A 22,084-nucleotide genomic window follows, 5' to 3' on the forward strand; every position below is an offset into this window, starting at 1 on the left:
TGTTTTCTTTGTGCATTTGGGAGATGTCCCCACAAGCAGTGCCACTGGCAGGGAAGGGGGGAATGCAGTAATGCAACTCAATAGGAAAATCCTGAGGAGCAGTTCAGGATAGACCAGGGAGCAAAAAATGTTTGCTGGTCTCAGCTGCATACAGAATGAATACACATCCTAGCTTTGGTAGTGGTCTTCTCTTTGAAAAATCAGGAGTTTTCACATTACCAAAGTTTTCTGACTAAGTTTCCTTTGCATTCAAATAGTATCTTGAGAAATACCATAGAAAGTTGTTGGATATAAGTTCTTTTCTCTAAATATGACCTCTATAGAGTGCCTTTTCTGTTGATCCAGATCTGCTCTTTCAATTAGTCCAGGTCTGCTCTTCTCACAAATAAAAATAAAATTTTCTGACTAGCATCCAGAAAATAAGTAACATTCTTTCTGGCTCCTCTATAAAAAAATAGAAATTGTATGTGTTGATTTAGGTAATAATTCCTTTACAGATGCATAAGCCAGAAAAGAATCTGGTTCCCCTTCCCAGAATTGAATTGGTTTCACAGTACTAATCGGAATTTAGAAAGCTGTAAAAAGTTTTTTTAGCCAGTAAAGCAAGTGGATCTGACTGAATCAAAACCAGGGAACTAAGTGTATTGAATAAAAGGGTGTGACTTTTACATACTTCTCAAACTATAATCACACTTTAAAAATGTTGATGTAGCTTCAATCATATTTCTTTAGAAAAGAGGGTATTGCTGAACATTTCAGAAAAAGATACTGACCCAAGAGGAGGAGTTGTTTGAGACATGAGTTTGGACTAGATGTTCTCAGGATGCGCTGAGTAGGATTTACATGCCTGTTTAGTTTCTCAGCTCACTAAGAGTAGCTGCTGTAACTAGAAGGCATTCCATTCATTTTCTCAGAAAGTTTGCCCTTTTTATTATGCATTTAAACTTTGCTCAACTTGTTCTGCTTTTTCTGTAAATTTGTTGGGGATGAGTGTAGCCTTTAATTTCAGAAATGGAGTATTTAAAAAAATGTTTACTATTTCTAAAATAGTATGTAGCCAATGTAGCCAGGTATAATGAAAATTCTTTAATTTGGTGCTTTTATATTTTACACTTCTACAATAAATGTGAGCATAGTATAAAAGCAGTTAGTGAGACATTGACTTTATATTTTAAAGAACATAGTGCTATTACTGATTTTAATACTGTTCCTTCCATAGGATTTTATTGTTTTGCTGCTGCCATGTTATTTTATTCATACATTGGTGGGGGGTTGAAAGGAAGGTACAACATATCCAGGTCCTATTTATAAAAGAAAGATCATGCTGTGTTTTGACAGCTTGTACAGGTAAGAGGTCATGAATCTCAGAATCTGGAATATTAGCAGGAGCTTCTGTTGAATGTAGTTATAGAAAGGCTTATTGTCAATGGCTTTCATTTTACTGCAGGATTCTGGCCAGTGTTCTAGTACACATAAGGCTAAAAGCAGAGAGCTTGAGGCTCAGCATTTGGTTTCTAATCGGCAGTAAATGTATGTTGCATGGATTGCCATTAGTCATTTGTCTGTCTGTCTGTCTGCTGCGGTCTGAGACCAGCACTTAGCCAGTGATTCGGTTTTACTTTTCAGAGGTTTTGAAGGAGGAAGGGATGACTGTATTGCTTGGACATCCTCGAGTCCATGTGACTTGGTAAATGCAGTACTCTGCGTGAGTCATTCAGTCTGGACAGCACTGAAGTTGAAGCTCATTGTTACTCTAAGCCAGGCTCAGGTCCTAAAAAGATGATAAATTATCTGTTCATTTTAGAAAGACATCTTAATGCTTTAATACAGTTGCCACTGTGTACTTTTTAGCAAGGCTTTGAGTTACCTTATTTCACAGAGTTGATGAGGAGGCATAACCATAGTTCTTTTTTGTGACATACCTACCCCAGTTGATCCAGATGTAACCTGTATGGTCAAAAATTCCTCTGGATGGTTTGTGTAGGGCAGAGACACAGAACAATCAATTGCTTGCTTTCAACATGCATTTTCAGCCATAATGTATATTCAGTGTAGCTGCCTGTTGAAATGTTAGGGTTTCAGCTTGTGTCCAGTGATCCCAGAGTGACCAGTAGGCGACAGAGGGGCACAGAGTTCTCATTGTGCAGTTGGGATGGTACAGAGAGAAAAAAAGCCAAAGGTCAGAGGAGTTATCCCTGCTTGTGCGAGCGCTGTCAGGCTCTCCCCTACCACATGTCCGCCATGTGTTCCTCATCAGTGGGATGTGGAACTCCATGACGCAGAGCAGACTGGAATGCAGAGTTAGTTAACACCCGCCGTTGGGGAATTTATCAGCCAATGTGGAATATGGCGGGGGAGGAAACAGCCTAGTTTAAAGCAAAGTAAGGGTGAAATGAGGCATGTGACTGTTCCTCTTCAGTTAAAAGGTCTGATTTTGCTTGGGGATGAGGTTCTGGCTCATGAACCCAGGCAAAGTTTGTGGTTCCCTTACTGTTCTGTGTTACTGATGCATTTTCAGTCCTTTAAATTTTCATACTTAGCAGAAGGATTTTGCAGTGGCAGGAGGGAAATACCCCTGGGATTTTTGCAGGGAACCATTCATCTAGTTTATTCTAAGTAATCCAGATTTCAGAGAGCCTTTCCTTTATCCTGGTCTCCGAGACCCCAAATCACTAACTTGTAAGGATGCATAAAAGTGATAGCCTCTCCATTAAAATTAGCTACACTTGGTATCAGCTGAACTGCAGTTGCATAATATTTTTAATGCTGATTTATTGCACTTAGTTTGTGGCTCCTGTGAACTCTAACCCGGGTGATTTACTGTGATGTTTCGCACTGTGAAGAATTGCAAAAGTCATAATGGAAAGAGTCACAATTTGCAATTAGCTGATTGAAGGTGTATGTGGGCTCACATCTTTACTGGGTTTGCATTCTACTTTAGTTGCAGAAAATATATATCTTTGAGAAAGTTTCCATTCATTCAGAATACAATGCCGAATTCCCTGTTGAATAGCTGTAGTGTGGTTCTCCCCAAACAGCATTGTGCTGGCAGTTTCTGGAATTACACAGGAAATGAAGAGCATAGCAAACTTTCCTTTCTCTTGCTAAGACATGCTCCCCAGGAGTTCTTCCAGTAGATCAAGTAAATAGCGGAGATCTATTCCTAAGGGCAGCATGTTTCTGCTTTGAGAAATCCTAATTTTCTCTGGCTTTAAATCCTTCCTTTCTTCATCAAATTTATTGCACCATTTCCCTAGAGAAAGCAAGAGAAGATGAGAGATTCCTTTTACAAGCAGTAAAACTGCTTATCTACTTTTCTTGGAGATTTCTTGTAGAACTCTCCTTCCCCAGTCACCAAATTCTATGTACTCTGTTAAGAATGAAAAGGAGGTAACTGTTAGATCTTGCTGTGTGAACTGGCAATACAGAATTCTGCATCTTGCTCCATTACTCATTTTAGTATAAGTTGCATGTACCTGCATATCTGCATATTGGCCAGCAGCAGCTATTGGTATTTCTTGGGTTGATCATCTTAAAATTCTTTAGCCTTCTTAAAAATGTGTGTGTGTGTATTCATAATCAGGTTGGTGAAAGCTCAAAAGTTTAAAAAATCTGGGTCAGTTAGTACAGGAAGATTTAAAAAAGGAATAACTTATGTCCTTCAGAAAAATTTGGCTGATGGACTTTAATTAAACTCCTAGGGTTGGAAGCAAACCAGTAAGAAAGCAGGGAAATTTAAGTTAAAGCTCAACTTCTAGTTTTTTTGCATATAAATCATCCAGCAGCTGGTGATATTTGCAAGAGCACCAGAGACTATTTTCTAGTATTCCCTTTGATTTTATTCCCCCCCCCCTTTGCTTTATTATTCCCAAGGTGTAGCATTAAATATAATTTCAGAGGCCATGTGTGTCCTTAACTTCTCTGTCCTATCTCTATGGTATATGTTTTCATATATGTATACATATATGTGTAATATATAGCTTTATTCACTGATGCATTGGTACAGCATTTGTAGAACTAAGTAATTTTTTTGATTGTTTTTTTTTTTCCCAGATGAGCTACATCATTTCTGAAAATACCTCTGAAATTCCCACTTCTGTGACTTTGAGCCTTAGCCAGGTAGAATAGTAATAACAGAATCATGGCCAGTGGTGCCATAAATTTCAACTAAAGTATTGGGCAAGAAGTCTGATTTCTGTTTGTACTGTTGTTAGAGATATTTATGCAGGGCTGGTCTTTCAGCAAGTGCGATTATTTTTAGAGAGGCCCTCACTCCATTCTTGTTTTAGAATGTGCTGAGGATGTGTGTGGGGAACAGCACCTGACAAACAGCAGCCAGACAGAAGGAATAAAATCCCTTGGGAAATGAGACTTCTTTTTATGGCCATTTTTCACTTCTAAGGCCACTTGAAAAATATTGTTCTTCAGGTAGATCTTGTTCCTAGATCCCTGGGTTAGCATTTGGGTGCCTGCCATTTTCCCAGACCAAGGAGCTACTGAAGACTTAAGCTTTTCCAGTAGGAAAGTATGCAAGTACATACATTGCAGCACCAGACACTATTGAAAGAATAATGGACCCTTCCCACATTCAACTCCATTCTTCCTGCACACACTCCCAGATCTCTGGAGCCACTGTGCTAGCAAATGATTACATTTTGTTTTTCTTCCTAACTCTTCCTAAACAACATGTTAATTGAGACATTGATTTATACAATTCAGATTCCTGTGTTAAGTCAGCATACTTAAAAGTAGCTTCTGGCTATTGAGGGGATAGATCAGTGAGACAAATTGGTGCTTGCTGGTATGTTTTTCTATATCTTACCCTTTGAGAAAATAGTATATATTTCATATTTAAGGAATATGTCCTTCGCATGTGTTTGTTTTAGATGTACCCCCATTGTAGTGTAGCTTTAGAACACAGGATTCTGTGTGTTCTCTGATTTACATTGCTATAGGAAGGAAGCATACTGGAAAAAAACAGACTTTAGCATTTTTTTTTTGTATGTTCTTGATAGTTGTTTCAAAAAATGTTACAATACTAGGGATATTATGTAGATTTCAGGCCTTCATATGTGGTAGGGGTGACCGTATGCCTGGGGGTAAAAAATTACTTTTACTGTCCTAGACAACTGTTGAATTAAAGTATTGGCAGAAAAATTGTCTGACCTTACTTCCTCCTAATCTGTTCTTCTGTTTGAAAAAAAATAGAAGTGTTAATCTTTTTGTTGTAGAGAACCATTAAAATAAGTGACCTTTGTGTTTACAGAGAAAGAGTTCTCTGGGAGATCTGATGCTGGAAGGGATAAACTTCATACAAATTGGTGTATTATCATCTGTTTGCATTAAGAATGCCTTGTAATTTATACACAAAGAGGTCTCACCTCTCTACTTGGCTTTGTGAGCTTGAGAAATCCACTTAATGTTAGTATCTCACACTCTCTTTGCTTTTTAAAATGAATGCAATATTTCTTTCCTGTTTCATAGGGGCATAACTCGTGAACACGTATGTCAGTAGTGTAAATGTAAAATGCTGCTCTGAGTACAGGGTATTAACTGGTGCTTTCCCACACTCTGAGTCAGAGTAGTACTTGTTAAAATGACCTGCAGGAAACAACTCATCTAACACTGCATCCAGCCTGAACTACAGGTCATGTTTGACCCCAGATTTTCAGTTTCAGCACTTGTATTTTTACATGTCAGATGCCTATAGTATTTATTATTGTGTGGTGCACTGTTATGCACTGCTGTTCTTACCATTCCACTGTCTCTAGTTCCCTTTCAATGTACTAATTCTCCCTTTTTTCTTTTTATTTCTACAAGGGCACTGGACATGCAGTGAAAAATTAAATCTATTTTCTATTGCATTAACAAGCCGCTCCTCCTGGGTGTGCAGGGATTTGTATATAGGTGTGTGACTCCTGGCATGCATCCGAACTGGTTTTACAAATGCTGACGTGAGCCTGGCGGGGCCGAGCGCTGCCCCTGAGCTGACAGCCAAGGGCTGCCAGGGCCGGGCGGGCGGAGCAGCCCCGGGGCTTGTGTGTCCTGAGGAAATAGCGCGAGCACTCCTTGGGAGGAGCCAGTCCTGCTGCAGAAACCCTGCTGCAGAAACCCTTGTGTCATCTGGGCTTTGTCAGGTCCATATTGTTCTGCATAAAGGAGAAAAAGTGATGTTTATGTTTCCTCAATTCTTGCATTTACTGCTCTGCTCTTCCAGCTTGGCCACCTGACGGCAGCTTTTAAATTCTGTGGTGTGAACTGTGGTTTTGTTACCCGTATGTGTAGCTTTGGTCAACACTTTCAGGTTCCAGCAGAATACAATTATCAAACAAGAGTATAACCTTTTATAATTCCTCAAATAGTTCATTTTTACAATAGAAAAGTAATTCCCTTTAGAAGGTGATCGCTCCAAAGACTAACTACTTTCATTTCTCCTAAACGTTTTAAAAACATGACAGATATTTTTGCAAGCAATCTGTTGTAAAACATCTTCCAGGTTGATTTCGGCAGCTGTGTATGATCTACTTCTTCACTTTTTTTAATGTCAGTTTTATCCATAAACAGAAAGAGTGAATGTTTTCTGAATGACAGGTTATGGTAATAAAACAAAGTGATACTCCCTACTGAACAGTGGCTTCATAAAGGTTGTGTGCATAAACAAAGTTATAAAGAACCTGTAAATCAAGAATGCCACGAACAGCAGAAATGCCAGACTCCAGAGCTGAAATAACCTTGCAGTTCAGGAGCCTGCTGCAAAGAAATCTGTCACTTTACCTGCTCCTTCATTTCTGTGTTTTAAGTTCTAGCTGATTGATTCACCATCTTGGAGGCAGTGGATGAAAGGATATGAGTTTGTCAATATGAGAAAGGTGTCTGGTAGTGAGTATGAGTGAAAGATCATTGCACACTGCAGCACAATAATTTAAAATTTCATTTTACTTTGACTTCTTAATTTTTGTACATGAAAGCATGTTGTGTTCACAGCGGAAGTGACTCACAAGTTCCAGTCAAGACTTCTGGAAGGCTACAGTCTGCTACCTGCCATATGTCTGCATATCTACTGCTGATTTCATTGCTCTTCCAATGGCAATAAAAAAATTGGCCATGAGTGTTAATTCATGTCTCAGTGGAAATATCCAGAGTCTTGCCTATCTTAGGATATGACTGTTTCCTAAGTTCTAGATACACTGACCTGTGAATGTTTTATCATTGGGCAGTGCCTGAAAAGTTATTGTATGGTGAAGAGGTGAAAGCTGAACCAAATTGTTCAGCATCCAAAAGCTCAAAATGAACGGGGGTTTTGGGAAGGTGATGTGAGGCCACCACCAGCTGGGTGCTGTGCACACAGGAGAGTTAAAGAGAACTGCAAGTGTACACAAAGGAAAGATGTTGTGCCTGTGTCTTTGCAAAGGCTGACCTGACTTCTCTGTGTAAGTTTGCTTGTCAGAATTGTTGATCCCTGCTTGCTGGGTGCTGCATGCATAGGGAAAATTAAATGAGGTTGTAAAGAGCAGAAAAATTGATGAGCTTCAGAAGTATTCATTCAAGGTACACAGTGACTTGAACTTGGGTGTTGTCTCTAAAAGTGAATAATGTCTTACTTACACACACAGTTGAATGTTCATTCGCAAAATTCTGGGATGTTTTGGCTTTTAAATCTATTGTGAGATAGGACAAGCAACATCTGTACTCACGGCAATCAAAATGCAATGGGAAAAAAAAGTACACGAGCCCATTCTTAGTAGTCCTGTTTGTTACTTCAAGCAAAATTGTCACCCTTCCTTTGTGTCCTGAAGAGAATCCATTTTTCATGTCTCTGAGGAGCGCATGGTTTCATCTTGTTGAATAGTAAGACCCAAAATTGAGATTAGGAGTTACCAAAAAGCAAGAAGGCAGTGTTCTGCTGTGACTTGATCACAGTGGGCTTATTTGCTAAGCTAAGATTTTGACCACTTAGGGGTTTTTAGGCTTCTGAGTACTGTTCGTTAATGTAGTTATGCCATCGCTGAATCACAGCATATTTTTGTGCACTACTGTCAGTTCTAGCATTGTTTGAAAATGAGAGGTGTTTCTCGTTGCCAGAAGTAGAATTGTAGTATGGTTTGTACTTCCAGAAATTCCTTCATGGTTCAGTTTATGTTTGATTTTTGGCTGGTTTGCAAAAATATATGATCCAATTGATCCAGTCATGTTTTTAATTGAAAACATGCATAGTTTGTGTATATTAAAAAAAGATCATTTGCGTGTACGGAAGAGCCCTTGAAAGTGTGTTTGAGAATTCCTACTTGCATCTGGCATAGAAAAAGTTTAGGCAATTATTTTGTGTGTGTCCACTGTGTTTTTTTTTTTTTTTTTCTTTTTTATCAATGTACATTTTATTTGTTTCTTTTTTATCAATGAAAACAAATAAAGCATGCTATGCAGACTAATTAAATCAATGCCTCTGTGGAAGCAATTTAGTTTCTGGAATTGCTCTTCTAAATCAGAGATATAAACAAAAACCTAGTTATTTTTATATCATTTCCCTTTGCCTCATGTCCGTGATTCTGGAAGTTGAAGAGTTATATGTTTATGCCTCTTTTTACAGCAGAATGTTTGTGTGGCTGAATTTTTATTGAAGCATAATTCCTGGTTTCCTTAAAACTGAGCAAGACTACTGTACAGTGGGAACACGCATTAATTTGAGTTGCTGTGAAAGGCTTTTCACGTTAAAGCTGTCAAGGCAGCAAATTGTCCACAAGTGTTTTTTTATTAAGAGTTGTTTGCTGCTTTTGTAGAAACAGCTGCTTCAGGCACAGAAGGTAAACGGGCAGCTTTTCCTGAAAGAAGGGTGTGCAAAGAACAGTGTTTAGGTGATGGACTCTTACTGTCCCTCCTTCTTCCTTCTCTACCTACCTAAGGATGATACAGCTACCATTGCATTTTGTTCTGTCCCCAGAGACTCCTTTTTTTCTGAGATTGGTTTCAGTTTGTTGTTTCTTGGTTGTTGTCGTTTCCTCACAGACTATGAGCTCATTGTGCTGGTTCCTTTAAAATGTAGAACAGAAAGATATTACCTGTCTTAAAAGTATAGAGTGTAAAGGGCTGTACACTTAAAGATATGATCCATGCTCCCATTAAATGTGCAATTCCAGCTTTTCAGAATAAAGCTATTTTCTAGTGAAGTCAAATATAATAATAAAATCTATTTGTGAAGAGTGCAGCTTCTGTGGTGTGAAGAACCAGACCCACCTCTTCTGTTGCAGTGTTAAAACTCCCTTTTATTTTTAATAGCAAATTATTTTGAGAGCAGAGCCCAGAAGCATGGAATTTTTAGAAGTAAAGTGGTCTTTAAGGCTTCATTTTCATTTTTGTTATGTTTACTGCTTCTTGCCTCTCTCTGTGTTTACTTTTTTTTAACTGTCTCTGCAAAAGCAGCCATTGTAGACTTGGGCCTTTTTTATATTACTAGCATAGTGTAGAGGGTTAGCACAGGTCTTTATGGTTACAGATTGGTTCTAATGCATTTTGCCTTTATAAACTAAGGGCAGGATTGTACACGAAATCTGTTATTGTATTTGTGCTTTGTACTCATGCACTTGTTGACTGTTTTACAAGCCAGTAACGTAGTAGCCACAGGCTAGGAAGCTTGCCCAGAAATCTGGCATATTTAATTAGTGCTAGTAAACAAGCAGAGTTTCAAATTTAATTTTTCCTTCTTTAATTCCTATAAACCTCAAGCCATTTAAAATTTAATTTTGACACTAGTTTCATTTATGCAGTTGGATAATATTGAAACAGTCTACAACCACAGGCAGAATGGTCCCAGTCTTTTCTGAGCAAGAAGGGAATAGAAGTTGTTTTGTTTTTGTAGTATCTGAGGTTGATGTAAAATTGTAAATTATAATCTTCAGGTCATCCACTACCCATTTTCTTTTTCTTTCTGTTAGGCTAAATGTTTCAAGATGAGGCAATTGTCCTACCATGAGTTTAGCCTTGCAAAGGACAGGGACTGGATTTGTTGCTGCTCTGGTTTTTGTACAGAGGACTCTTCTAAGAGCAAATGATGGAACGTCTGAGCTCTGGTACTTGCCATGGCCAGTTTATTGCTTCTAGGCTGTGAGGTTTAAACTTTGCCCCAGGTGGTATAAACAACAGAGGATTCAGTTGCTGTCTTCTCACTTGCTTTTCAATACCAACTTGTGATCTGTGCTGAAAATGGTTCTCTATTGCTGCTTTCACTGTGAGGGACCACTGAAGTCTAGATTAATGACATTTCTTCAATCTATTTAATTGTTAAAGCCACTCTATCTCCAGACAAGTAATATGCTGGGTGTCATAGCAATAAAATATGTGGTAATTTTGGCCAAAAACTGGTCTTCATAAGTGCAGCTAAAATTTTTTAAAAATAATATTGGAATTCTGAAAATACACTGATGAGCAGTGTTTTATTAGCTGTCCTGACAACTTTTCCTTCAAGAATGTGTTTTGGGGTTTTTTTTGCTTGCTTATTTATAAAGGCAACTCCCACCTTAGCATGTGCTGAAGTGAGAAACTTCACTCAAGTGCGTGTGAAGTTTCTCAGTCAGCAATAATTGTTCCAGAGAAGGAAGGAAACCTGCTCAAAGTACCTTCTCATTACATTGAATTCACCAGGATTTTCTTCTGCAATATTCTAATTGCTGTATGATCACTGTTCCAAAGGAGTAAAATTCTTCCAGCTTAACCTTAAGCTTTTATTCAGGTGCTACTAATGGGTAAAAGGGAGAGATTCTTGGAAATCCAGCTCTGTCTTTAGTGCAGTATGTTTTCGTTCATCTGGGCTTAATGCTATAGAGCTCCAACTTTAGCATCTTCCTGAAAGTGTTTTAGTTGTAGGTTCTGCTTCTTGTAGTAATAAGAAGCAGCAACTTCTGTTATAGCTATTAACAAGTCTGAAAATTTTAAATCATGAGTAATCTGGTCTAACCAGAAACTAATCTAGTGTGGTTGTAACCACTGTAATTACTTGTTTAAAAAAATGCAAATTTGGACTTTGGGTGGATGTTAAGGTCATCTTGTGGTGATGATAATTTTTGTGTCTAGTCTTTTTTCCTTTTTTTTTCTGATAATTATATTCCTCCTTCCATGGTATTAGTAGAATATATTATATGGTGTTTTGTAAAATGCCCGTTAGCTATTAAAAGAAGTAATCATAAAGTGCTTTTGGGCTGGAAAGATGAGTGATGTCTGTCAGCGGCTTCAGTCTGACTTTAGTTCTCCTTTGGTTTTCAATTCTGCTGTCACTCTGCAAGAAGAATGTTACACTTGCTAATTTTAAGACATTCTTTTAATGAAGTTCTTGTTTGATACTGTCAAAATATTAGTTGATAAATTGCATAGGTTCTTCTAAACTAGAAGAGAGTGTAAGTATATCTGTGCTTCTTGTGTGATGTTCCTATCACCTGGGATATTTTACAGCAGGACTGGGCTGTACTCTAAAGTGGTTGATGTCCCAAGCTCTGATGGCTCTCACTGTCCTGAAATCTCACAGCTCAAGGTTGATGCTGCCTTAAATCTGAGCTAGCATGTCTCTGAGGATGTATCTGAATACACAGGTTGTGTCATGACTTTAGTATAACCAGGTCAGGAAACCCCTCTGTTTTTCTGTAGGGAAGCAGGATTCATGAAGTCTGAGTGCTGATTCCTTAGAAGAATTTCCTCAACATGTATTTTTCTTTTATGTACCTTTTCAGCACTGCCAAGGTGTGAAGCAGCCTGTGCCCTGGCAGTCACTGCCAGGCTCCCTCCACAGTGGCTACAGAGCCAAGTTCTGTGCCCACTTTAATTTCTGCCTGAGATAAAAGTTGTTCTCATTACCTAATTAAATATTTGACACTTGCAGTTATTGGGATCTTGTCGGTATGAAGAGTGGTTACCATGTCAAGTGCTAAAGTGTTGAGGTTCCAGTGGAATTGAGATGAGAGTAGATAAGGTAGCAAAAGCTTATTGTGAACCAAAACTGAGGCAGAAGCAGTAGTTGCCAAAAATAAAAAAAAACCCACATAGGTCAAAGCATCAGCTAGGGAAGCTACAGACCATCAAGGAGTAGGAACAAAGTATAATTTGCTTACAGTAAATGAAGGAAATCAGCATTGCCAGGTTTAAGGCAGAAAGGCTGGATTTACATGGGCTGGATTTGAGTGGATTTTGGTAATAAAAACCATAACACTTAAGTTTTTTCCCATCTTTGGACTCAAAGCTGTCTTCTTGCTTTCTGGACTGTATGTTTTGGTGGGAGCCAGATGCTGCTTTGTCTAACATGTAGTCTTTCTTCTCCACTTCTCTTCTTCCTTCTAACCCTAATGACCTGCTGTCAGCCTCTTGTCAGGTTGTTCTTCAGTCTGGTGAAATTTAACTTTCTTGAATGCAAATATATTCTACAGAAAGACTCACAAAGGTGCACCTTCTGTCATGAAGAGCCTGTTTCCTTGTCAGGCAAAGATCATAGCAAAGGGAAGTGAGTGATCAGCCTGTGGCCTGCGCATAGCAACAGGTTTAAAGAGAGATTTTTAATTTTGATAAGCTGGTGGTGCAGAAGTAGGTGATTCTCATGAAGTGCCTGAACAGCAACTCACAATGGGAAACCCAAGGATACGTGTGATGGCTTCAATTTGTTCTGCTCCTGGGTGCTGTGAAATGCAAGGGAAACATTTATGCTTTTTTCAACTTTGGAGAGTTTTTTTGCTTATGCTTTTACTTGCAATTTAAAGTTAGGGGAGGAAGAATTTCTTTTTGCCTATGTATTTTAGTAGCCCAAAGGGTTGCCCTTACCTTAAATTCCCAAATTTTGCAGATCGTGTATTCTAAGTAGGACCCATCTCACCTGGGAGGTGCAGAAGGTCTTCAGAGCCTTGTCATGCAAGGCTCACACTGCAAGGACATTTTTATTTGCCTTTGAGTCCAGGCCAGTGGCATGAAGAAATTGTGTCAGCCTTGCTGTGTTTAAGCTACATATTGCTAGTGACCTGCAGCTTTGACCTAGTATTCAGTTTCCCATGCATTTACTGTAATTATTTGATTTAAAAAAATATATCATATGTCTGCTGCTTAGCCCTTAGGGAACTAATGTAAGAGGGATCAGCAGGACCTGCTGTTCTTCAGTAGCCTCTATACAATCCTCCAGCTTCAGTTGTTTTCTTAAAACTTGTTCCTCTGAAGTGTTGTCATCCTTTCAGCCCTGGTGATCTTAGGGAACAATTATTTACTAAGGTGAATTTCCATGAAGCAGGAAGCAAAATGAGCTGAAAATTGGAAATGATTAGGGTTGCCAGGTGCAGACTTTTAGTTCTTTCTCCTTCTTCAGCAAAGAAAGCATTTCCCAAAGCTCGATTAAATCTCTTAAATCACAGTTTAGCCCAGCATAAGAAAAATAAGCTCAAACACCAGATCTGAACTAAGTGACTAAGCCATGTCCCGTTGTGTTGGAATTGAATTGGTTATAGCACACAATAATCTACTTTATTGTCATCCTGGCCTTAACTGTAGCATAAGATGATTACATTGAATGTGTATAATAATAAGGCTTACACTTTGTATATAGCCCTTTAAATATTTTGGCAGACCATAGAAAGAACCTTTACGTGCAAGGCTTGATTAATCCTTTTCCTCTGTGTATAGAACAAGTAGCTGCCAGAGCTCAAGGGTAAAACCTATTAATAATGTCTCTGGCAGTCCCCGCCCTCCTTCACAGTGTATTCTCTTCTGTTCACACCAAACTCCAGGCTTATTATCATTTTGGTCTCTCTCTTTTGCTTTCCCAGTTTATACATAGCAATTCTGTATTCTAGAAGAATAGTATCTAGTATAAAAGTGTCTAGTATAAAATATTTGCATTAACTCTGCTTTTCCAGCGACAGGGAAAGAGAAAAGGGGTGGTAGTGCTGTGGGCAGCTTGGCCCCTGCGTTGTTTCCTACAGCTGTTCACATTCAGTGTGGTAGAGAAGACCCTTGGAACCAAGTTTAGGGAAGTGCTTTCACAGGCAGCTGTGTCTGGTGTGCTCCCAGGGGGATGCACGTGCATCCAGCAATGTGGCCGTGCAGCCCCCAGGGAGTACTCCTCTGACTTGGGGTGGCTGGGGAAATACTGTTGTTCTCCTTTTCCTGTGGGGAAGCTGAAGGAAGATGAAGAAAAACATTTTTTATAGGTTCATGTGATGGGGTGGCTGTGCAGCCATTGGCACTCTTGCTCTTCAGCATCAAAGTCAGAAGAGATGTTAACTTTAAAACACTGCGTTGTTGCCAAGAAAATTACTCTTTCTACAGAGAGGTCACACTGGCTTATTGTAAACCATTACTGACCTTGAGCAAATATTAATCCTGAGTTCTGACTGCTAACCTATACTCTTTATGCTAGAGAAAATGATTTAATCTTTGGCTTTCCATGAAGGTTAGTTCCTTTACCAAAAAGTTTTCAGCATGTTTTTGTCAAAAGTAGGTTCAGAGTTTGTATTATAGTCTCATGGGTATATTAATAACATAATACAACAAAGAAAAATGGCATGTGGTGAAGGTTTTAAGTGAAAAATATTTATTATTCAGAAGGCTTTCAAGCAACTTAGGTCACTAGATCAATAAAACATTTTCATTTGGAATGTACTTCCCATTTCTGGTGCAGTGTCTCTTTAGCAGCAGCAGCTGTGAGGATGGATGGTGGGTAGTTGTTACCAGAACTGCAGTGTCCTGTCCTTCCTTGCCAAATCCTCAGTGGACCAAAGCAAACCTTGCCCTTCTGTCTTTTTAAATAAGGTTGTTACAAAACTACAGGCAGGGAAAGAGTGAGGGGATGCCCCTGAGCAGGGAAACGGAGGTCAGGGTCGTCCAGGGCTCATGGCACGTGTTGGGAGACACCTCATAGTAGCCTATGTCGTCTTGAGCTCTTGGGGTCCCATTGCTGAGGTGTTCCTCAGGCAGAACTGAAGCAGTCCCACCCAAGAATTCGCATCCTCTGACTCCCCTTTGCCCACCCTCCTCTGCAGCGGCGGGGGGCCCGGCCGGCCCCGCCACCGCAGCTCTGCAGCCCAGAGGTGGCAGCATTTCACCGGTGGGCAAAGGAGCCCCGGCACACAGTGGGGACATTCATGGGGATAAGTGTTTTGGGATCTTTTTGGTCAAAAGCACTGTGTAAAAAAAAAAAAAAAAAAAAAAAAAAAAAATTAAGGTCATAAGGTGTCTGGGATTTTTGAAGAGCCAGTGTAACAGTGGTCTTTTATTATTAGTGAGTTTACAGCCAAGAGCTGTCCCGTAAATGAGCAATGCGATTTAGGGATTATTTTTTTTTCCTTTAAAAGCAGGAATGCTTGAGACATTAAAGGTGGTCTGGCAGCTTTTGCTGTGAGACTTCTCTTCATGTTGATCTGTACACTGGCTTTATATCAACACGAGAGCACCACATTCTTGCAGACAGGCAGGGGTCAGCACTGTGTTTGAACTGGACCGCACGCTGCTTCATGCAAGAGCACAGTTCATGGTGTGGGGATAGGAAGAATGTGAGAGAGTGTTGGCTATATGGACTATGTGAGCTACATGCCATTAGTTAGAAAAGATGCAAGTGTGGAATGCATAGTTTGCACATAGCTTGCTGTTATTTATTTATTTTGGAAGGACAAGGGAGGAAGATTAACTAATACCCATGAGCCCACCTGATGTAATTCCGGAATAGGTTTAGGAGCCAGGTTAATAGCAGGTATGATTAGATTTTTATTGTGTCATTGCCTGGATTAGTGTTAGAGTACGGACAGCCTCAGATCCTTGAGCTTATTTAAAGACCTTCATATTTTCCGTCAACAGCTGTATGAAGTTAGGGAAAGGGAGGCCATGGGATTTCTCTTTCTCAGCTAGTTTATTTGTGAGGTGGTGAGGTTAATGTGGCAATATCCCATGCTTAGTAGAGAGGCTTTTTGGCTTTAAGCATTGTGTGTGCTCCCTTCAGATTTATGATTTTGACCCCAGCCTGGCATTATCACACTGTCAGTGGGAGTATGGAGCTGGTTGGAACCTCCAGCTCTTGGTGGTAATCTCTCTTAATTAGTTTGCAGTTGAAACAATTGTCCAACTTCTTGCCTTTAAACAAGGGAAGTTTGCTCTATCAGTGGTTGATTTCCCTGAGGGAGGAAATCCTGAGGGGGGTTATCAGGGAAAGAAAAGCTCTGGGCTCCACTTTCAAAGCAATGCCATGTATGAAGCATGCATCAATCCTGTTAGTACTGCTTATTATTTCACAATGGCGTGTCAGGAATTACAGGCACAGACTTTTCTAAGGACTCTTGCAGACCTTTATGCATTCTCATCCTGAGTCAGGATTTTGTGGAATTATGTGCTAATAAAAGCTAATTTTGCACATTGAAATTGCTCTTTTAATCTTTTCCTGACTTCTCCACAGATCTCTCCTAGCCTTCTAATTGTCGACTTTCTGCCAGGGAGCCCTCCATGCCTCATCATTAGGACTAAAATCTGCCATCAGTTAACACACAGAGCTTATAACTGGGAGCAACCCCCTCCCTTGCATGGGAGCACAGACAGTAATAGACACTATAGTGGCAGCACCAAAGGGAGTTTTACTGTGTATTTTAATGACTTGTGCTTGATTACATTTGCTAGATTGAACTGAAGTTCATTTAGTAATTGGTATGATTCTTACAGGGTACACATTTGACATTCCTCCCTCATTAAAGTGCTCCAACAATGGCTGTTGCAACTTTCATCTCAAGGGTGACCCTCTCAGATACATTTCCAGTCTTTTTCTTTTGATAAACCACCCAACCCGGCATTCATTAACACTTAACCATCTGCAGCCAGCCCCTCCTAGTACCTTTTCTCTGGCTTTGATGATATAATTAAAAGCCTTCTGTATTATCTCCCTCGAAGCAATAAGTCTAGGTGCGTCAGCTCCTGCATTGTTTGTTATTCGATTCTCTCTGTATCAGCTGTTCTTGCGACGGGCTCATTTTTCATATGTTGTAAAGATTAGCTGGTGGAGTGGGAGATCAGAGGCATGAGATGGGAGTGTGGCTCTTGATATTAGTAACCAGATGCTCATTTGAAATGGTGATGGGGCTTGCCATTATCTGTTAGATTATTTGGCTCCTTTGCTTTTACCTGAAGATAAACTGGTTTAAGCACTAGTCAATGAAAATGAACATCATCTTTAGTGGCTTGTTACGATAGAGTGCTCTTATCAGTCTGGTTTAGTGTGGCTATTCTCTTCTTGAGCCTGGTTTACAGAAATCACAGCTTTGTTTATGCATGTGCCCAAACTTGCCTGTTTGACCTTTGAAGCTGTGATTATAATATTAATCTATAGGACTATTCTGTTGCAAATCTCTTAGGTGGTCTGTATTTTGGAGGATTTCATTGTGGGACCTCCCTCTTGTCCGGCATGATGTTCCATTATTGTTAGTGTATTCTACATTGAAAGCTAACTCAGACTGGTGTTTCAGTACATCTTGTAGTCTGGCTGCTTTTTGTGGGGGGTTTTATTGTGTGTGATGGAGGAGCTGGGATAGCACCATGCTACTATTTGTCCACTTCCACCGATTTTATATGACTTTATAACAAAGTTGCTTAGCTACAGTAAAACTTGGTACAATGCTTGCATGCAGAGACAAACTTCAGTCCCCAAATCCTCAGTGTCCTGTGGTGTAGCTAAATAGCCTTATTCCAGTTTGCAGGTGGGGAGACTGCATGTGTCAGAGCCACACAGACACTGGCAACAGAACCAGCATTTACTGGGGAATTCCTGTTTTACACCGTTGCTTGATGCCTAGCCCCTGCAGCCTTCCTCTGCCTGGTGTTTAATGGGGGGTATATGAAAGATCTTGAATAGGAAGAGAAAAAACTGGCATTCTGGCACTAAAGAAATTTTGTCTTATTTGTCATCTTCAGGTTAAGAATTGGATTTTTTCCTTCCATTTTTGCCTCTCCTTCCTATGTTCTATCTGTTTCTGTATTTTTACATGTTTATTGCCTGTTCCATTGATTTGTTCGGTTTCCCAGTAAACGATTATATTTATTACATAAATACAAAGGAACCTTTCTCAGAGAAGATAGGAAATTTCTCCCTCTCATACATACACAAAATGTGGAAACCATTTTCAGGATGCAGAGCAGGAGGGAATCTGCTGACTTCCAACTGCAAGATCTCATTAAAATTAGTGGATTCCCTATCCTCTTTGCATAAGGAACATTGCTATTTGGGCTGCCTTCCACAGCAACATCTGGGCCACTGATAACATCAGTACTGGAGCATTGCTAGGTGAGCTCATGTTTTGTTAATGAAGTAATCTACTGAAAGTGCATATATCATTTTCTAGTACCACATACTTCACTGCAAAGTGCTGTACTACTATTATAGGAGCTTTCCTTTTGGAAATGGGACTTAAAGAATTTTGTTATAGTCAAAAATATGCGTAGCTTGAATGGTATGCTTGAGAAATGCCACATAAGTCATGAAATGTTAACACTTAAATAGTTTGGTAGTTCAAGGCATTAATTGAGAAATGCACTGAAAATGGCTTACTAGAACACCGGATGTTCTTGGTAACTTTGGTGTTACTAAATATTTGGTGTGGTAGTATTGGTTTACTGTTTATATTTATATGCGTGCCCAATTTGTGAGTGATCCTTCTGCTGAGCTAACTACATAATAAAAGTGATCATGATCACAAACATCTGACTTTAGCATGTTCTGGAATAAGCAAACCAAGTTGGATAGAGTACACTGATAAAATATGTTCACTGAAACTTAATTATTAAATCCACACATCAAAGGAAGCAAAATAAAAACAGACAATTTCAGGTGTGGATTGAAATTTCTCTCCTTAATAGCCTCTGACTGTGGGTGCAGTTATGGATGTCTTGAACAGCTCAGCATAGTCCCTGACTGTTCTTGTGTTTTGTCTTTTTTAATCTGCAGGCTAAATATTCTTGTGGCTTTTCTGTTCTGAAAACTAGTGGCAAATGTTCAGGCAGCCAGAATGCACTCAAATGAGGCCACAGATTTGTGGAAGGGAAAGTAATATTGGCCTAAAATATCTAGCTGGTTTGAAACAGGTTCCAAAAAGGGTTTCCATTATCCAAGAACAGAGAAATCATAAAGAGAAGCAATAGAAGCAGTCAATTAGTCTTTATGGTTTAGACTTTGTTCTTAAAATTTTGAAGCTACCAGAGATTCTTGAGGTTCTGAAATATTAACCTGAACCACTCTGAAAGCAAAGACTTCCCTGTTTGACTTAGGATGAGTGGGAGTTTTACTGATCTTTCCCACCTTACTGGGCTGGATAGCCAAATGCTTTGTAATTGAGCTGTGGCAATCATTAGTGTAGGAAAGGTGAGCAGACCCCATCTCTTTCCCCTCTTCCCCTCCAGGAAGTGTTGGAGAAAATATAGTAGTAGTGTTGTGTTTGCTAGCAGAACATGCCCAGCCTTGCATATATATTAAGGCAGGCACTTAGCCAGAAGCTTTGAATTATTGTACCCTGACATTACCCACTGTAACTTTTAGCACTCTGGGCCCATTACTTTGGCTTCCTGCCCAGTAATGTGCAATTTCCACTTACATGAGAAGATGTAGCAGGAGTAATGACTCCTTGGAGGAGGTGTTTTCTTTTGCAGCAAATCAGCCCAGGGCCAGCAGGTGTAAGTTTATAGACACAACCCAATAATGGCAGCCTGAGCTCTTCTGTTCCAGCAATCCAACAGTAAATGGAAAGGAACAGACCTTTGCCCACTTCTCACTATCCCCTGACCTCATTGCAAAGTCAAGTTCTTGTAAACAGCCATGCAAAGCTTCATGATTTTCCCTTTTTTATTCTTTTTCAGGCACCCTAGAATGCACATCAGAACGGGGCTAATGGATGCCCATCTCTACTGTCTGAAGAAATATGTGGTAGACTTTCTGGTAGAAAACAGGTAAGAAACCAAGCAACACACAAGGTAGTAGCAGGCATTTGCATTTACATATGGTTTACACCAGAGCTTTTAAAGGAATTTTTTTCCATTAAATTAGCTAGCATAAAATAGAAATATAAAAGAAACTAGTTTTCAAAATATTTTAACTATACTAAAAGAAATGCCAAGCATTATGTCTGAGTGTCTTATTAGGATCTTTTTGAAAAAACAAAACTAAACAAAAACCCCAGCATAAGTGAACACTAACATTTTTGTCTCTTTTATGCATCCCTTCTTTTTCTAATGTATCTGTTCTTTTTGGCTGCTCATTTTACCAGGGCTTCCCTATTGTTAGGCTTGTGAATACATTTCTGACCTTTGATTTCCCCCACCACAGTCTGTTTTGGTCTTTGCAATCACCTTCCCTCTGCCCCTTCACATCCACCACCACTGCAGGTGGGCTATCTCTGTAGCATCCTATGTTTTAGCTTGTGATATTCCTCTGTCAAAACTCTGAGACCACACACTGAGAGTAAGAAAAACATCCATTTATGGAAGTGGAGAAGGATCTTAGCTATAATATTTCATGAAACAGACAGAAAAAAAAACCCTGTTTGTCTTTTAAAAACAAACAAATGAACACTCCCCCTCACAGTAAGTAGTTCAGTTTTGGAATTATGTCCTGTTCCTAGGCTTTTTATAGCCCTCTCATGCCCATTACATACACTGAATGCTCACTGAGTTCTCAAGAGTTTTTCTACCCTTTTAAGTAAGATAAAAGATACAGAGGCTAAGTGTTGTGTTCATAGTACATTTTCTTAGCAGATAAACTGACATGTGAAAAAACATTGAGGGTGGGAGATTTATGTTAGTCTTGACCATATACAAATCTGGTGGTACAGCTGGATACATGCTTGAAGGAGCTCTTCCAGAATAAGGGTCTGTGAGCGAGTTAAAATTAAGTGGAAAATCTGTGTTAACCCTGAGGGCAGTTTCTTACCACACATAAGAATAAGGCTTATCCAACACTTTGGTACACGGGGGCATTGTACAAGTTATTTTAGTTCCCACTTGTGTACAGAACCGTGTGAAAGGTGAGAAAGTTTCAGGAGCAGCAGGAATCAACCTGGAATAAACCATTTATTTAGCATGTTTTAGAAAGTTGATGAGGGTTTGGAATTCCCATGCTTCCTGTGGTAGCATGAAGCAGTGTTTACACCTTTCTTTTGTCCTAATACAGCATGAAGGACTCATTTCTTGAAACCCTAGCACCTAGTTATGCTGGGATTAGACATTTCTGGAATATTAGACATTTCATACATTCAGTTATTTTTCCCTGGTATTTCATTCTGTTTTGAATTTAGATCTGTGGGACAAGGATGATCTTTGTCAGATATGTCACTCAGAGAGGCCTCTAGGTGTAAATAGAGGTAACTTCAGATTTCAATTTTTTTCCTACTATTTCAGCGGAAACTGGTGAGATCTTTGACCTTGTCAGTCAGGATTTTGCCTTGTATTAACCAAAGCCAGTAGAGTAAAACTCTTCTAGTTGCCCCCAGATCCCCATAGAACAAGCCTACTGACTTGTTGCAAGTATGACCGACTGGGGTTTTTTTTTTGTTGTTTTCTATAGCGAGGTTATTCTGTCTTCACTATTTTTTGAAGCTGTGCTGCTTTTCTGTGACACTTCCATGACAAATAGATCATTACAGCAGCTAGACAGTGTTTCTTAAGACCTGATAGCAACATCTGGCTTACTGATGGTAGATAGCTGCTTCATTCTCTTTTATTACACAAATGCTGCTTATTCAGTCAATTGAGAGAGTCAATTGCAAGTAATGTGCTTAACTGGCAAATCTGGGGAATGGGACTTTTGCCATGAGGAATAACTTCAGCTTTCAGACTTCTGGCACTGGTGGGCATTTGCAGCTTGTTTTTCTTCTCTGAGGAAGGGGAAGACAGTGCATACCCAGAGATCTTTCCATGTTTGGCAGCAATATGCCAAGACTTTTGAAAGACTCTGGGATTTTTTTTTTTTTTTTGCCTCAAAAGTACTGATATCTACATAATTGTTTGGGTTTAAGGATTCTTTTTAATACTTTGGTTTTTAGTCTAGAAAGAGCCTACAGTAAGAGTTTGCCTCTCTGCAGTTCTGCACCAGGACCGGAGAAGCTCAGAT

General features: G+C 39.5%; 1 protein-coding gene across 1 annotated transcript in view; it reads left to right on the forward strand.

The window, feature by feature from the left end:
- Positions 1-22,084, forward strand: part of EIF2B3 (eukaryotic translation initiation factor 2B subunit gamma) — a 99,237-nt gene that overhangs the window by 30,826 nt on the left and 46,327 nt on the right. Inside the window, exon 5 of the mRNA XM_053950872.1 lies at positions 19,837-19,926. Within this exon, the coding sequence (XP_053806847.1) occupies positions 19,837-19,926 (90 nt within the window). The remainder of the gene's footprint in view (positions 1-19,836; positions 19,927-22,084) is intronic.

This window comes from Vidua chalybeata, chromosome 9, assembly GCF_026979565.1.
Source record: "Vidua chalybeata isolate OUT-0048 chromosome 9, bVidCha1 merged haplotype, whole genome shotgun sequence".
Classification (NCBI taxonomy): Eukaryota; Metazoa; Chordata; class Aves; order Passeriformes; family Viduidae; genus Vidua; species Vidua chalybeata.